The sequence below is a fragment of the Scyliorhinus torazame genome, chromosome 16, assembly GCF_047496885.1.
Source record: "Scyliorhinus torazame isolate Kashiwa2021f chromosome 16, sScyTor2.1, whole genome shotgun sequence".
NCBI classification, from domain to species: Eukaryota; Metazoa; Chordata; class Chondrichthyes; order Carcharhiniformes; family Scyliorhinidae; genus Scyliorhinus; species Scyliorhinus torazame.
In genome coordinates, this window is record NC_092722.1 from 34,873,030 (window position 1) to 34,890,892 (window position 17,863).

The 17,863-nt window shown below is 45.6% G+C and overlaps 1 protein-coding gene across 1 annotated transcript; it reads right to left on the bottom strand.

Moving 5' to 3' along the window:
• Positions 1-2,095: 2,095 nt before the first annotated feature.
• Positions 2,096-8,078, bottom strand: LOC140392700 (large ribosomal subunit protein bL20m-like). Its single transcript, XM_072478240.1, has 4 exons — positions 7,869-8,078; positions 7,606-7,716; positions 4,309-4,386; positions 2,096-2,489 (listed from the first exon to the last, which is right to left on the bottom strand). The coding sequence occupies exons 1-4, from the start codon at positions 8,067-8,069 to the stop codon at positions 2,316-2,318; spliced, it is 564 nt and encodes a 187-aa protein (XP_072334341.1). The 5' UTR covers positions 8,070-8,078; the 3' UTR covers positions 2,096-2,315.
• Positions 8,079-17,863: the final 9,785 nt, after the last annotated feature.

Here is a 17,863-nt window from a genome sequence, read left to right on the forward strand (position 1 = left end):
TGCTAAATTGCCCCTTAGTGTCCAAAAGTTTAGGTGGGGTTACTGGGAGGTGTGTGCTTAAGTAGGCCACATTGTGAGCAACTAGCACTGTAATTGAATTAAGTACAGGCAAATTGCTGCTTCATCTGGAGGAGGAGGATCCTTTGAATACAAAGACGGGGGTGGGGGCGGGGGGAAGTGAGGACAAGGAGAATCTATTGTGGTTCTGGGAGGGAGGGTCGAGGGCAGAAGTGTGGGAATTGAGTCAGACACGGTTGAGGGCACCGTCAGCCACATGGGGGAGGGGGGTCCCCTCAGTTGAGGGAAAAGGAAGACAGGTTGGAGGCACCACTGTGAGAGAAAACATCATCAAAACAGATGCAACTGAGCCGGAGAAACTGGGAGAATGGAATGGAGTCCTTCCAGGGAGCAGGCACAGGTGGAGGTGTAGGCGCGCACACAAGTGCAAGAGGTGGGACACTACAGGGAAAGAAATGCACATGACCCATCGCGTGTGTCGACTCTGCGATGCCCAATTAACTCCCACACCCCAGTTTTATTCCCCAGAACTAACAGATGTACAAAATGATGAGGGGCCTATACTTGTTTCCACTGACTGAGCAGTCAATTACCATGGGGCATAGATTTAAGGTGATTGGTGGAAGGATTAGAGGAGACATGAGGAAAAACCTTGTCAGAGGGTGGGGGGCACCTGGAATTCACTGCCTAAGTTGGTGGTTGAGGCCGAAACGTTACCTGGATCGGCACCGGAAACGCTGTAACCTGCAAGGCTGCGGACCATGTGCCGGAAAATGGGATTAAAATTAACGGTGAGTTTCTTTTTTCTCCTTTTTGGCCGGCACTAACACGATGGGCTGAATGGCCTCTATCTGCACCGTAACCTTTCTACGGTTTTAACGACTGACTTGCCAGGAACTCATTGTGAGCGAGTAATTATTGCGAGCGAGTAATTATTGCGAGTGAGTAATTATTGCGAGTAATTATTGCGAGAGTAATTATTGCGAGTGAGTAATTATTGCGAGTGAGTAATTATTGCGAGAGAGTAATTATTGCGAGAGAGTAATTATTGCGAGTGAGTAATTATTGCGAGTGAGTAATTATTGTGAGCGAGTAATTATTGCGAGTGAGTAATGGTTGGAGTGAGTCTGCGTTATCTCTGCTTAAGAGAAGTTGAATACTCAAGACTGTAAGAGTCATGGCCCAGCTATTCGAACAGTGGTTTGAAAATCCCCGACCGTAATGTTGCACCATCCCCACATACATTCCCATGATGCTGAAGTGTTTTAGCTGAAGGACACTGACATTGTGTAACAGCTACCATAGAATGATGACCTTGGGTTAGATACTCTGCTGGACACAATAAAATGCAGGAAGTGATTTTTGTGGGTGTTCCTGACAAGGCCAGCATTGGTTGACCATTCCTAATTCAGCCATTTCAGAGGGCAGTGAAGAGTCAACCACATTGCTGTGGGTCTGGAGTCACATGTAGGCCAGACCAGGTAAGGACGGCAGATTTCCTTCCCTAAAGGACATTAGTGAACCAGATGGGTTTTTAAATGACAAATCGATGATTGTTTCATGGTCACCATTACGGAGATAAACTTTTCGATTCCAGATTTATTAATTGAATTTAAATTCTATCAGCTGCCATTGGTGGGATTCAAATCCACGTCCCCAGAGTGTTAACTGGATTGCTCGTTCAGTGACATTGCCTAAATGCCACCGTCTCGCCAGACTAAGTGGAGCAGAATGAATTATAGTTTGGGTTACAGTGGAACAGTAATGCAAGGGAGCAATGAGACGGACTTGGGCAAGGATACCCGAGATTCCACAAGCAGACGTCTCACTGAATCCCTTACTCGACTGTACCTTGCAGGAACCTATAATTCCCATTAGTGCTACTTTTGTAAGTGTGGAACCAATTATCGTTTCAAACGTGATCAGATAATTCACTCATTCTATAGTACCAGAAAACCTCATTGACTATCAGTGAACCTCAGGATTGCAAATACACCCCTCTCCAGCCAGTGTTGCTGCTACCCCACATCCTACTCCCCTCCCACCATCCCAAAACTATCGTTTGCAAGTCATTGCATTTCACTACAAAAATTTTATTGCAAGAATTTTGCACACAATAATTATCAGTCAAGCCCGCATTGGAATGAAAAAAACCGTGTCAAATAATCCACACAGAAGACTGCCAAAATCTTCTGACTTGAGGCGAAGACAGTCTGCTATAAACATTTTGATAATGTGACGGCATTAACAGTCAGTCAGGTAAGAAGGATTTGCGGCAATTATTCATGCTCATCCCTTTAGTCAGAATGCACGATGCGTGAAAATATGCCGGTGGGTTCACTGCCATCACCCAGTGCATTGCTGAAGCCCTCTTCTCTCCTTCGCTTAGCCAGTGCTGCCAGGGACTTGAACGTCTTCGGTTCGTATATGGCCAGATCCGCGAGGACCTTCCTGTTCAGCTCCACTTGGCACTGCCAAAGAGAAAGAAGTGGTTTAACTATCGAAAAAGCACCTCGTCCAATTTTCACAGCTCCCTTTACCTTCGAGTCTCGGGCTGTGAGACTTGTTCAAATGGAGATGCATGTGCAGTCAAAAGAAACTGGAAGCATTTGCCGATCTAGCGAGGCACTAGAGTCCCTACAGTGTAAGAGGCCATTCGGCCCATCAAGTCTACACCGAACCTCTGAAACAGCACCCTGCCAAGGCCCAATCTTAACCCTAAGGGGCAATTTAGTAATAATAATAATAATCTTTGTTATTGTCACAAGTAGGCTTACATTAACACTGCATTGAACTTACTGTGAAAATTCCCTAATCACCACACTCCGGCGCCTGTTCGGGTACACGGAGGGAGAATTCAGAATGTCCAATTCACGTAATAGCACATCTTTCAGGTGTTGTGGGAGGAAACCGGAGCACCCGGAGGAAACCCATGCAGACACAGGGAGAACGTGCAGACTCCACACAGACAGTGACCCAAGTCGGGAATCGAACTTGGGACCCTGGCGCTGTGAAGCAGCAGTGCTAACCACTGTGCAACTGTGCCGCCCGTTTGGTCAATCCACCGGACTTGCACATCTTTGGACTGTAGGAGGAAACCCACACAGGCACGGGGAGAATATGCAAACTCTACACAGTCACCCAAGACTGGAATTGAACCCGGGTTCCTGGCGCTGTGAGGCAGCAGTGCTAACCACTATGCCACCGATGTTAAATGCACTGCGACAGTAGATTTAAAAATCCACAGAAAACCTCTATGGCCAACTCCAGCTGAGAATTTTGGAAAGCTTGTATAGTGCTTGGGTCCTCAAACCTGACCTGCTATATTCTATATGCTGTATTCAGCTCTGAGAAGTCATGCTGGACTCGAAACTTGAACAGTTTCTCTCTCCACAGACGCTGCCAAACCTGTTCGCTTTTCCCAGCATTTTCTGTTTTTATACGCTATATTCTCAAGTTACTTCGGAAACATTCGTTGGAGGTAGCACGTTGTACTTTGGGTCTCCGTCGAACTTTGTGTCGACGTTGCCTTCAGCAATTTAACAGTCTTTGTACTCGCTCCATCAAGCCACAAAACTTATTCCACCCCCAAGAGAGCTCATAGCCCACCCTGCTCTCGAGCAGAAGCCCGAGAGGGAACTGAATTCATTCACCCGAAGGTCCGATCTTAGCCATCATTTCAAAACTGCAACTTTCTTCTATGCCTGCATTCCAGGTTTTACATATCATCCATGTTGATGGCACCCAGTGTGACGTGGATGTTTCTTTTCAATGAAGGGCACAGGTCGGAACAAAATAAATGTTGGTTCCCTGATCTGCAATGCAATTTTAGTTTCCCTGCACTTTTTTGATTTTACGTGACAGAAAGATCAGTTACTATGCATAGATTTTGTATTTACATTGCTTCCCGCAGACCTTCAAAGCAAGTTAGCTGTTTGATTTGGACGTGTGCTCCCTTTCCGCTGTTCAAACCATCATTGCTGGCAATCTGAGTACAGCAAGGGGCCCAAAACAGCGAAGTGGATAAAGGGCGAATTAATCTGTTTCAGCAGGGCTGCTTGAAGGGTGAATGTTGGCCAGGACACCGGGAGAACGCCCACTGAAGCGACAGCCTAGCTTATGTGCTCAAGTCCTGAAGTGGGGCCAGAATCCATCGCCTTCTGATTCAAGAGCTGACTGCTGCAAACAGAGGCAAATTCAACGTACCGGTCAAAGGAATCCTTTACCGCATAGCAAAATTAAAATAGTGTGCCGCACTCAAATCTGTTGCAATATTGGCTGAACCCTCACCTTAATCAGGTTACTGATCAACGCGGGGTATTTCAATCCATGCTCACGCGAGCCTGCTGCAATCCTGCTTATCCAAAGCTGAAACAGAATAAAACACTCATCACCATTCTTCTTTCAACTCTAACCTTATTGTAAACTTAGGATGTTTCGAGCAAGTGAATTTTCTCTGCATGTAGATGTGTTGAATCGTCTCCTTTATTTGTGCTCGGGTATCTGATTGGAGATGCCGTGTATGCTGAATGTGGGTTTGGGTTCAGTTGGAGCCAGTGTTCAAGGATTTTGGTTGTTCTGGTTTTCAAATACATCAGAATGGGGCAGCCCATTGCCACAGGCTGACGGGATATCCAAAACTGGCGTGCACATTCTGAAAGGCCGTTGAGTAGATTAGACATAGACCAAGAGAAGTGTGAAGTGATGCATTTTGGTAGGAGGAACATGGAAAGACAATAAAATGAAGGGTAACATACTTAAGGGAGTGCAGGAGCAGAGGGACCTGGGTGTATATGTGCATAGAAGGTGGCAGGACAGGTGGAGAGATCAGTTAGTAAAGGATATAGTATTCTGGGCTTTATAAATAAGGGCATAGAGTAAAAGAACAAGTAGGTTATGCTGAACTTATACGAGACACTAGTTTTTTCTTTTAAAAAAAAAATCATTTACGGGATGTGGGCGTTGCTGGCTAGGATAGCATTTATTGCCCATCTCTAGTTGCCCTTCAGAAGATGGTAGTGAGCCACCTTCTTGAACCACTGCAGTCCCCGAGCTGTAGGTACACCCACGGTGCTGTTAGGGAGGGAGTTGCAGGATGTTGCCCCAGCAACAGTGAAGGAACGGCGATATATTTCCAAGTCAGGATGGTGAGTGACTTGGAGGGGAACTTCCAAGTGGTGGGTTCCCAGGTATCTGCTGCTCCTGTCCTTCTAGATGGTAGTGGTTGTGGGTTTGGAAGGTGCTGTCTAAAGAACCTTGGTGAGTTCCTGCAGTACATCTTGTAGGTGGTGCACACGGCTGCCATTGTTCGTTGGTGGACAGCACGGTAGCACAAGTGGCTAGCCCTGCGGCTTCACAGTGCCAGGGTCCCAGGTTCGATTCCCCGCTGGGTCACTGTCTGTGCGGAATCTGCACGTTCTCCCCGTGTCTGCGTGGATTTCCTCCGGTTTCCTCCCACAGTCCAAAGATGTGCAGGTTAGGTGGATTGGCCATGCTAAATTTCCCTTAGTATCCAAAACGGTTAGATGGGGTCATTGGGTTACAGCGATAGGGTGGAAGTGAGGGTTTAAGTGGGTCGGTGCAGACTCAATGGGCCGAATGGCCTCCTTTTGCACTGTAAGTTCTATGTATGTTCTATCGTGGAGGGTTTGAATGTTTGTGGAAGGGGGAGCAATCAAGCGGGCTGCTTTGTCCTGGATGGTGTCGAGCTTCTTAAGTATGGTTGGAGCTGCACCTCAGTATTGTGTACAGTTCTGGGCGCGATACTATAGGAAGTTCATGTGAACGTATCGGAGAGAGTGCAGAAGAGGTTGCACAAAAAAGGTTCCAGGATGAGAAACTTCAGTTATGAGGATAAATTGGAGAGGTTGGGACTGTTCTCCTTGGAGAGAAGGTGGCTAAGAGGAGAATTGATAGCGATGTTCAAAATCACAAAGGGGCTGAACAGAGTAGATAGGGGAAAACGGTTCCCGCTCATAAAGGGATCACGAACGAGAGGACACAGTTTTAAAGTGATTTGCAAAAGAAGCAAACGTGATGCGAGAAAAAGCTTTTTCACACGAGTGGCTCGGGTGGGAGAGGCGGGTTGCCTCATATCTTCTAAAAAGTACCTGGATGAGCATTTGGCAGGTCATGACATTCAAGGCTATGGGCCAAGTGCTGGCAAATGGGATCAGGTAGTAAGTCAGGTGCTTTTCATGTGACAGTGCAGACTCGATGGATCGAAAGGACCTCTTCTGCACTGTGTATTTCTGAGATTCTGGGTCTGGAATGCACTGCCTGGAAGTGTGGTGGAGGCAGGTTCAATCGAGGCATTCACGAGGGCATTGGACGATTATTTGAATAGAAACAATGTGCAGGGGTTCGGGGAAAAGGCCGGGAAATGGCACTAAATCGTGATGGTCATTCGGAGAGTCGGTGCAGACACGATGGGACGAATGGCCTCCTTCTGCGCCAGAACAATTCTGTGACAAATCAATCAAGACTCCCCTCAACACCTTCTAACAACAATTGCGGAGAATCTTTCAGGAACTCATCAATGTAGCCATTCAGCACTTGGCAGAGCTGACTGCCACCATGACGGCACCTAATCACCTGCACCCTGGAAACAGTGACAGAATGATGAGGGGCACTGTGTAATAGCACTTAGGAAAAGTGACAAATGTAGGGGGCAATAAAGTCAATTAGTTGACCGCTCTTTGTATCGGCTGTTTTATGAAGCAGGGACAGTATTTCAGCTGTGTGGACCATTCCTGCTCTGTTGCTATTTTGGGAAACATCTGCAGCTGGAACCTGCAGGTTGACCAGAATGAGGAGCAGCCCTAGGTGTCCACATTTCAACCCATCAAAATACAGGTAAGAGCGATTGTTCGAGTGGTCTAAATCATTCTGCACAGAAGCCTCACATCTACCATTCAATTACCTCTTGATAGAGGTCATTCCATTCCGACAGATGTACAAACCTGCAATGCACCCCCCCTCCCCCACCCTGCCCACCTAGTCCCCTGCAGAGCCCCAACTCCCCATTTAACAATTTTGTTTTCTGCTTGTTACTCAGCAATTTCCTGGTTACCCTGATTATCCCTCGCTACAATAAATCACCCTTTTGCCAGATTACAATGGCAGGTCCAAGTCATATTCTATAGCTCACCACCTGGAGGTTCTCACCATCCTGACTTGGAAATCCAGCGGCATTCCTTCACTGCCACTGGATCAAAATGCTGGACCGCCCTCCCTAACAGCACTGTAGGTGTACCTGCACCCCAGGGACGGCAGCGGTTCAAGAAGGCAGCACACCGCCACCTTCTCAAGGGCATATGGGGATGGGCAACAAATGTTGGCCTAGACAGCCACGCCCACACCCTGTAAATGAGCAAAAGAAAAAGGCCCCACTGCTCACATCATTGCTGAAGGGGCAGCAGCCCTGTGTGCACCATCTTCACTCACTGTGCCTCTCCCCAGGCCATGACCTTGCCAGTGGTCAGCCCAGCAGCTCCATATGCACCCTGTGCCCTCTCAGTGCCCCGGCCTGGCTATGTGAGCCCTCACCCACCCCAGCTACCCTCTGCCATCCCGCCCGGGATTTACCATCCTCATGTTCCGCTTCTTGAGCTTCTTGGCCTTGGTGGAGTAGAAGAAGGCTCTCCGCACGGCCCGCACAGCCAGGCTGTAACATCGGTTCTTCCTGCCTCGGAAATGCTGCCGGAGACACAATAGAGACTCGAATGAGAATCAGCCTGAGGGAGGGGGGTGTCCCCCACAGGGAGTGGCCAATACGCCAGGCCGGGGATCCGGACAGCCCCAGGCCCCAGGCAGCACCCACCCCCGCGGTCTCCCCCAGCCTCTCTCACCCGCGCGTGTTGAAGAACCTCCTGGTGCCGCCAGTAGCGGTCGGGGCCTCGGCTCCGGATCCAGCGGGACAGCGACAGGAAAACCATCAGGCTCCTGGGTAGGAGTGTACTCTCCCCCCACCTCCTCCTCAGAAGCCCAGCCTCGGCCCTGCCCCTCGCTCTGACTCCCCCGGGTGCTGAGGGGGCGGGGCCTGCACTCATGTATCAAATGTGTGCGAATGATACATTTTAAACCTGCAGCAAACATGTCACCGTCATCAGCCCCTCACATGGGCTCCATCCTGCGCTCAAATTCACCTTTCAAATGGAGCAGTCCTAATGAACTCCCATTTCCTTGATGTCTGCCTGAGAAATCTGCCTGGGGGCAGCCCTACCTGGGTCTATACCCCAAGCCAACCTTCACTGGTCAATACGCGTGTTGGGATTCTTACAGACCCAGATCTTTTTATTAAAACAGTAAACAATAAATACAAGGCCAAACGGTGCAAACACTCATTTTGTGTTGGAGAAACTGGATATTCTCCCCTCAGTACCAATGTACGGGGAAGGGGGGTGGGGGAGGTGGTTACCCTGATTATTAAAACAGTTCACAACACAGTTTTACAAAAAACAAACAGTACAAGCAGTAAACTTTGCGCTGGAGAGACCAGATACCCTCGCCTCTGTACCAACAGAAGGGAAAGGAGGGTGGTGGGGAGGGAGGGAGTCAGGGTGTTGGTGAAGGAGCGGCCCAATAGGGCACTGCCTGAACTATCTACAGAGGCCATAAAACATCAATTATGATGTGCCAGATTCTGGGAGTCCCCCAGAGGGGGTGAGGGGCGACACAGTGTCAGGCATGAGTGAGACCCGCACCCCGCTACAGAGCGTCTCGTGCGCCCTGCGCTCCCGACACTGGGCGGCGGACAGCCTTCGGACAGTCGCCCTCCGGGCCCGAATCCTCCACCACACTGAGTGCGACGGGCGACACGGGCCCACCAACCAACTGAGGGGCTGCATGATCCTGCCACCGGGATCATCGACAGGCGGGATCTCCTCAGGCTCCTCCCGGGGTCCCAGGCCAGCGGGAGGCGGTGGTTCAAATGCCTGCTCCGCCCACGCCACCTGGTCACTGGAAGGCCCCGGAATTAACTCCGGAAACTGGTCCGGGATGGCGGCAGAGATGCCCAAAGACAGCGGTAGCAGAGGGTCTTCCAAACTATAACCCGCTAAGAACTGAGGAAGCAGGGAGTTATCGCTGACCCCCTCCCCTGAGAAATTGAACAAGTCCGGGGTGCTAAATTGTACTGGGTGGAACAGGCCCTCTCGGGTCCCGTCCGACCCCGTAGCACCCTGCTCGGGGGACAGCGGCAGCTGCTGGGATTTCCCCACTATCCCCCTGCCTCTTTTCTTTCGGGGACTGGGCGTGACATCGATGAAAAAGAACCTGGATTGACGCCATTTGCAGGGGAGAGGGTCACACGCCGGGGAGACCTCTTTCTCTGGAGGCCCCTCCAGGCTGACTCCTTGTCCCTCAATGCTTTCTCCAGAATTTGTGGCTGGGACAGAGCACCCTCTGGTTCGAGGTCATGCACCTCACTACCGTATAACAGTAAAATCATGCACAAGCAACTTCCTCCAGCCAGTCTGAGGTCAGCTGACTGTAACATTCACTTATATACTAGTGAGACTCTGAGTGGTCAGTCAGTGAATTACAACACAACCATGATATCATTACACCACAGACACCGGGAAACTCTACCTCCCCACATGGAGTTCCACAGAGGGGGTCCTGGCATTTCCCCTTGGAACTGCACCCTGCCTCAAAGAGAAAAGGTATGGAAGTGCCACACACTTGGGTTTCTTCCAAACACGATGCAAGGTTCACACAACACAATTAAGCCCGCGCAAACACTCTGATGACATCCCTATAGATTGCCTAGCGTTCCACCACAGGGACCTATTACTTTGGGCGGCACGGTAGAACCCCTCCACCTTTACTTCTTTAGTCCAAACAACAACTTCCCTGAATGTTTAAACGACAAACCCAATTATACATTAGATACATTACTTTGCACCATTATCTTTTTATGCGAGTTAATAAGACAGCCTCTCAGGTGGACATCTATTTTTGTTTGGGTTGTATTCGATCTTCTGGAACCTGGCTACTCAAGACCTTTTGAAGTGTCTTCATTTCCTTCTGTTGGTAACACGTCTTGTGAAGCTACTTCAGCATCCGTCTCCATTGGTGTTGAAGATTCTTTAGAAACAGAATGTGAACTTGTCTCTGTGTTTGGCCTCTGTTCAGAGGAATCGCTGCTTAGATTTCTCGATGTAAATACTTGGGAAGTTTCAGCGATTTCACTTCATAAAGCTAGCAGTTGGTCAGTCTGATATCGCTGAACTCTCCTTCTTTACGATGTCTGACATTGGACCTGTTTTTGCTGGGATAACTGCAGGTACCCACTTCTCATTTGGACTGTAGCTTCTTGTTAATATTCGCTCTCCCTTAAGTGAATAGACTTTTTAGTTTTGTACCCTCCTAACAATCTGTGCTTGTTATCATTTGACATTCTCTGAAGTATGAGGCAGTATCAAGTTCTTAGCTTTCTTTTGAAGAGCAGCATTGCTGGTGAACACTGTGTCATTGCAGGTGTGGTGTTTTGATATGATATCAAGAAGTTATTTACTCATCTTGACAATGTACCTTGATCCTTTGATACTTTCATTGAGTGTTTAAGTGACTGTATGACTCACTCAGCCATTCCATTTGTTGCAGGGGGGTACGGAGCTGACTTGATGTGCTGTATACCATTTAAGTAGTCTTTAAACTCCTTGGAAGTGAACTGAGTTCCATTGTCACTTACGACCTGCTCCCATCTGCCAAATCTCGCAAATATTTAATCCAACTTCTCAAGTTTGTTCTGTCGTTGTGGATTTCATACTCACTACTTCCGGCCTTTAGAATGTGCATCTACAATAACTAGAAACATGTGTCCCTCAACTGGACCAGCGTAGTCTATGTGCATTCTCTGCCATGGCTGTGTCAGCCATTCCCACGGGTGTATGGGTTGCAGTGGTGAAGTGTTCCTTAGTTTTGCACAGGACTGACAATTGCCCACTTTCTCTTAGATTGGAGCGCCTAATCCTGGCCACCAAAAATAACTGCGTGCCAGTTCCTACATCATCATCGAACCGAGATTTCCCTCAGGTAGTTGCTCAAGCATTGTATTACGCAAGCACAGAAGAATAATCACTCTGTTTCCCCAGACTAAAACTTCATTCTGGACTGTCAACTCAAATCCTCTTGTGATGTAGGGCTTGAGGTCTGGAGTTTTATGCTATATGTCTGTCATCGTTCCTTTTTTGGACCATGTCCATAACCTTCTCCATCACTGGGGGTCTCTGTACTTCTGTAGTTGAGATGAAATCACAGGTACGTTATCCACGTGTGAGAAATATAGGATGTTGACAACATTTTCTTCAGGTTCTTGCTTGAGTTGTAACAGCAATCTTGACAAAGCATCAGCATTTGCATGTTGCTCCGATTTATGATATTTAATATCATAGGTATATGCTGATAACACCATCTCTGTAACCTACTAGCTGCTAAAGAAGGAATACCTTCATGATGCCCAAAGATTGTTGTCAATGGATGGTGACCTTGTCAAGAGAGCAAAATGATATCTATAAAGGTAGTGTTGAACCTTCTTACTCTGAATATGATGCGCAAAGTTTATTTTTCTAGCTGAGGGTAATTTTCTTCTGCGTTAGTAAGAGTTCATGAAGCAAATGCTATTGGTTGTTCCTCTCCTGCAGTCAACTGTACCAACCTCATGGGGAAACGCATTGCAAGCAAGTTGTAACTTCAGTTTGGGATTGTCATGAATCAATAGCTCTGACTTCTTTCAGGCTTTCTTTACCTCTTTATACACTCTTTCTTTACTTCTTTATACATATTTTCACATTCTTTTGTCCAGTGCCATACCTGTTTGGCACATAACAAAGTGTGTAAAGGCTTCAATCGCGTTGCTAAATTTGGGAAGAATTTACAGTAATAATTTATTAATCCCAGAAACCTCAGTTTTGTCACATTTTGAGGAGTTGGTGCTTCTAAGATTTATTTCACCTTTTTTGGTTCTTTATGCAAGCCATCTTTATCAATGATGTGACCCAAGTAGTTTACGGATGTCTTGAAAAAGTCACACTTTTCCTTTTTACCTTGGAGATTATGGTTTTGTAGACATTAGCTTTTCTTCAAATGCTCTTGAACCAGTGATGAGGAGTACACCATTTAGCCCACTCAAAATTTGATCCATGGACCTCTGAAATAGAGCATGTGCAGATGTTGTCCCAAATAGAAGACTCCTGTAACGGAACAGACCTTTGTGCATCACGATAATGAGTAGTGGCTGTGATTTTGCAGCCACATTCATTTGTAAATGCCTCTGTGATAGATCTACTTTACTGAATTTATGACTTCCACAAAGTCCAGAAAACAAATCTTCAATCAAGCGGCAGTGGATAGTGATCTGCGCACAATACCGGGTTTATCGTTGTCTTAAAATCTCCACATATCCTTCTTGTTTTAGTACAGGAACTATTGGTGTAGCCCAATCACTTGTAGTAACTGGTTCAATGACTCCTGTTTGGACAAGTCTTTCTAGTTCTTCTTCGACTTTTTGGCCTGATGGCGTATGGTACTGTTCCGGCTTTGAGACATTTTGGCGTACTGTTTAGCTTAATTTTGAGTTGGACTTCAACTCCTGCCACTGAGCCCAGTGATTTTTCAAGCATCTTTTAATACATTTCCAAAAGTTGCTCTAGGTCATTCTTTGAATCAACCCGTTGATTCACCACTCCTCAGTTGAGTTTGATTTTTCTCAACCATGCTCCACCAAATAAAGCAGGAAAACATCCAAGGACAACGTGGAGAGGCAACTCTGTTGTTTGTCCATTTACTTCACTCTTACCATAATGTATCCTTTTAGTGGTACAACCTGTTCTGTGTATGTCCGTAAGATTACATTTGATGGTTTTAATGGCAGATGCTCCTGATTGTAGATTGTTTCAGGTATCAATGAAACAGCCACTCCTGCATCCACTTCCATTTTGACTTGGTTACCATCGAATTTTGGGAATACCCAGAAACATTTTTGATCGCCCCTTACCAACAAGACGCTTTGCTGGATGTACTAAGTTTTGCTGAAGCATAAAAGATTTACGCCTTACCGAACTGAGAAATGTTACAACCATTAGGTCCACCAGTGTTTGATTAGCTATGAGATAAAGTTGAAATCTCTCTTGATACAAGTTCCAAGTTTCATCACCTTCATCAAACGTGTCCATGGCCCCACCTTTGCTCGCCATTTCGTACACTGGACACCAGGGTTTATACCAATTTCAACCTTCCTCCATTTTTTTAATGTATGAAATAAGAGGTCTCCTAATCCACAATGATAAATATTTTTTTTTCTTGCCTGGGCTATTGTTTATTTTAGTTTGCACAGAATTGGAACGACTTCTGAATCCCTGTTCACACAACCCATTTCACTTTGACACGTGTGTGGTCCCTGCAGCCTGGAGTCTATTCGCTTCCAGCAGCAAGCAAGTTTTTGAAACTTTTGTTCTGACTTACTCACGGTTGTGCTTCGGTTCTTTTTCAAACCTTCCTGCATCAGCGGCTTTTCCTTCGATCAACGTTTGAGTTCAGTCCCGAGAAGCCTCTCCTTCGCTCTCGTCACTGTTTTCACTTTCCTCGTTGACTTTTTTAGTGCCTCGCCAGTTCTCTTTTGCCTCAATCCCCATCACCAGTTTTCTCTTTTGTTATATTCTCAATGTGCCGCAGAGAAAAGGTGCGGAGGTGCCATACACTTGGGTTTCTAGCAAACATGATGCCAGGTTTATTCAGGAGATGTTGCTCATACAATACAAGATGGAGACCTGAAGCCCACGCAAAACCTCTGCTGATGTCACGACAGATCATGACATTCCGCCAGCAGGGATGTATTACTGACATCCATTACACTTCACAAGTATGATTCCTCCACCTTTAGTGTGTGGTGATATGCATCACTGTAAATACACAAGGGGTTAATGCAAATACACATAGACTAGATAGACACTAGAGGGCGCACCAGAGACATGACACACAGGCATTTAACCAATAGGCCAGTAAGATAGGTCACGACCAATGGGCAGTCAAGACACACACACAGGTGACACTACCGCATGGGGGCTACCCATGTAAAAGGACAGGGCACACATGATCTTCCTCTTTTCAGTGAAGACACTTAGTGAGTACAGACAGGGTTCATTGAAATACATCACACCCACCACGTGGATTGTAGCAGACTGGTTAGTTAGTCTCAGTAGCTATAGCAGGATTAACAGGAGAGTCGAATCCAAGTAGGAGAATTGTTAATAGTTTAATAAATGTGTTAAAGTTATCTCCAAGTCTGAACCTTCCTTTGTCAGAGTGTACATCAAGGAAGCAGCTTATGCTACATCAAGAGCATAACACATAGTGGACATTATTTCAAGAGCATAGCCCCCAAGAGCTGGAATTCCCTCCACCTCGTTACCTCACTTTCCTCCTTCAAAACACTTCCTAAAACCTACCTCTTTGACAAAGCAATTGGTCATCTGACATAATATCTCCTTCTGGTCGGGGTGGAATGCACTACCTGGAAGTATTGTGGAGGTAAGCTCCCGCTCATAAAAGAATCAAGAAGAGAGGGCACAGATTTAATGTGATTCGCAAAAGAAGCAAACATGATGTGAGAAAAATGTTTTCACCCAGTGAGTGGTTTGGGGCTGGGATGCACTACCTGCAAGGGCAATGGAGGTATGTGTTCAATCGAGGCTTCAAGAGGGCATGAGATGATTATTTGAATACAAACAATGTGCAAGGGTATGAGGAAAATAGCACTAAGATATGATGCTTGTTTTGAGAGCCGGTGCAGCCACCATGGGCCGAAAGGCCTTCTGGGCCGTAACAATTCTGTGATTCTGCAGCTCAGTGGCATACTTTGTTTCATAATGCTCCCGGGGAGCCTCTTGGGATGTTTCATTGTGTGGTCTTTATAAATAATCAATAGAGTTGTAGGTGAAAATCAACTCAAATTTTAGAGGCTCTTGGTAGGGCTCAGATGACAAGGCCAACAACAGAAATAAATCTAGGAATCTACCGTGCGGTTTAAGTGCAGTCTCGTATACACTTCAAAACTCAGTAGAATTTAAGTTACATTTCTCGGATGCGAAATAAAAATCTTTTATTGTGTCTATTGATTATAATTGAGAGACTAAGATCTTCTTGTGGTTACAAATCAAATGTTCTCAATAAAGCCCTTGCCAGCAAAATACTTTGAGAGAAATAATTGGCTTAATGGTTTACAACAGATTTCACTTTCAAAATACAGTAATGGTTCTTGCTCAAAGCAAAACAGCTTGCACAAAGTTCAAGAGTTAGAGTGGAAATATGAAAATACGAAATAAGGATAGCGAGTAGTCAGGTAAAAGTTCTAGAGTGATCCAGGATGGAAAATGGCTTCCCGAACCTCTATTTTGAAGGAAAATGTTATCAGTCTGACTCCATCTGTCCCTACCCCTGCAATGTGCTGATTGGCTTGGATGGGTTTCAAATGCATTTGGTTGGATGGTTAGTTGTCAATCATCAATGTGCAACATATATTCGGATATGTTGCATTTGTAGATGTTTGTGTGTGTTGGAATGTGATATATCCTTTTAATCAATTCTAGTTTTCACTGGTTTATTGCTGACTACGCTACTATCTGTATTCTGAACAATGGTGTGTTCATGTAGCCGTGGCGACCTTGATCAGTTTGTGGTCTGGCTGCATAGCTTTTGCAATTCTGCTCATTAGAACAATGGTCAGTTTATAATATCAGTAAAATGTTGCAAAAGCTTTAGCTAGCTTCTGAATGTTTCAAATTCTGTGCTTTGCAAATTCTGCAAGCTGTGTGTATTTGTAATCTAAGTTATGCTTGAAGTTATATGATGAAATCCATTTTAAAATGGATTTTAAACTGGGCTTTAGTATTTACATTAAAAATGGCTAAATCAATAACCCTTTCCCTATCAGAAATAGTCAGTTTCCTTCAATAATGCTCCCGGGGAGCCTCTTGGGATGTTTCATTGTGTAGTCTTTATAAATAATCAATAATGTTGTAGGTAGTGCAAGAACCAACGGTGAAAATCGACTCAAATTTTAGAGGCTCTTGGTAGGGCTCAGATGACAAGGCCAACAACAGAAATAAATCTTTATCTTTAATATAGTCACGCAGTTGACCCCAAGAAAGAGTTTTACAATTTATTCAGGCAGGTCATTAACCAAAGTAATTAATATTCAGGATTTGAAGCTTCATCCATTGGAGGAGCTCTGGGTATAACCCCTGAAACAGAATCAGACCTGGAAAATAAACAGACGTTTGATTTCTCCATCCAGCTTCACACTTAAAAAATAAACCACCTGCTGCAGCAAAATAAAACCTTTCCAACCAAAAACACATGAATGCTAAACGCAATATTTTAACTCCGGGTATCACTTCTGATTTTAATATGTAGAATAATTGTCTGGTCTCAACGTCAATGTTGTGAGTCCAGAGTGTCTTGGGTTTATGCTAACCACTGCAGCCACACGTCAATTGTGCATGATTTCCGTTGGCAAGTAGATTTTGCGTATATCAATTTGTGCATGCTTCTGCTGGGCTTCATTTGACACTGGGAGCTGGAGTTGGGGGTGGTGGGGGAGGGAGAATATTGCAGGAGCAACCCTTTAAATGTTATGTTGGCCTTCACAAGGCTGCAACTATTTTAGCAAGGTATTCGGCTAAAGGCTGTTTGTTGTATAACATGGCTGGCAAAACTCTATCTCGCACTGGAAGTGTGGGGCAGGAAATGGAATCTGAAGGTAAGTGATGAAGTAGCGCAGAATTTGAGCTCCTGGCTGGTGAAATGGAGCTGGATGCAATAAGAGATGCCTTTTTTGCCACTCCAGAGGATAGCACAGAAGAATGACTGGCAGGAAATGGCTCCAAGCTCAATGCTGTTTGTACACACCTGGGCTAATAAAAGACATGGAAGAAGGTGGCATACCTTAACAAAGTGGCTAAGAGTAATACCCCCCCTTAATTTACTAGGTTCATAGCCCAACACTAGGTATGCCACAAGGGGGTGTGAGCCTAATAGTGCTCCTTCGGAGGGTCAGTGCACACTCGATGGGCAGAATGGTCTCTTTCTGCACTGTAGTAAAATTCTTGGCACACTAAACACCTTACAAGGGTTTCACACGTCAAGCTGCTGTAAAATGATTGAGCTTCGTGATGCATGATTGCTTAATGACTCTCATTGACATTAGCTCCATCACAGCTCTGTCACTGTTCTGAATAGATTGGGTAGTTAGAATTAGCTTCATTATATACCAACACATTGGTTAAATCGTCAGTTTTATTTTTTGTCACTGCATTAATCGTACAATAACAATTAATTCTAAAACTTCGATTGACTTATGCATTGATTAAGTTTCAGTACAATCAGCTCCATTAATACAGAAGTTCAAACATTCAGTGATTGTAATGTTATATAGTGTAGGCACATGGCTGTCTGTCTTGGGCAAAGGCATTGCAAACTCCAACACCCCTGTGAACATAAAGTCAGAGATCTTGATACAGCCTATGCCAATCAGGTTGTATCAGTGGAAATTAATAGAGTTTGTGTGTAAAAGGAATATAAACTGGCTGGGGGACTTATTGAGTTTTTTTGGCTGAATTAAGGGGTTCAGCAGAGGGCTTCGAGACAAGGTGGGGGATGTTCGTGGCCATGTTTGAGGAGCTGTTCATCGCGAGGGGGGAGGGAGGAGGGGGGTGAGGGGGGTGAAAAAGGGAAACATTTGTACAAATTGTATAGTTGTGTGTTGGGGAATTTGCTCCCCGAATTGTTATGTTTTGTAACCTTTTATGTAAGTTTGGAATAAAACACTTTTTAAAAAAAGGTA

Excerpts from the sequence above, each read along its gene's own strand:
- LOC140392700 (XM_072478240.1), bottom strand. The coding sequence starts at position 8,069 with ATGAGTGCAGGCCCCGCCCCCTCAGCACCCGGGGGAGTCAGAGCGAGG. Across the intron at positions 7,717-7,868 it reads AGGTTCTTCAACACGCGCGG|CATTTCCGAGGCAGGAAGAA; the intron begins GTGAGAGAGGCT and ends TGTCTCCGGCAG. Across the intron at positions 2,490-4,308 it reads TGATCAGTAACCTGATTAAG|TGCCAAGTGGAGCTGAACAG; the intron begins GTGAGGGTTCAG and ends TCTCTTTGGCAG.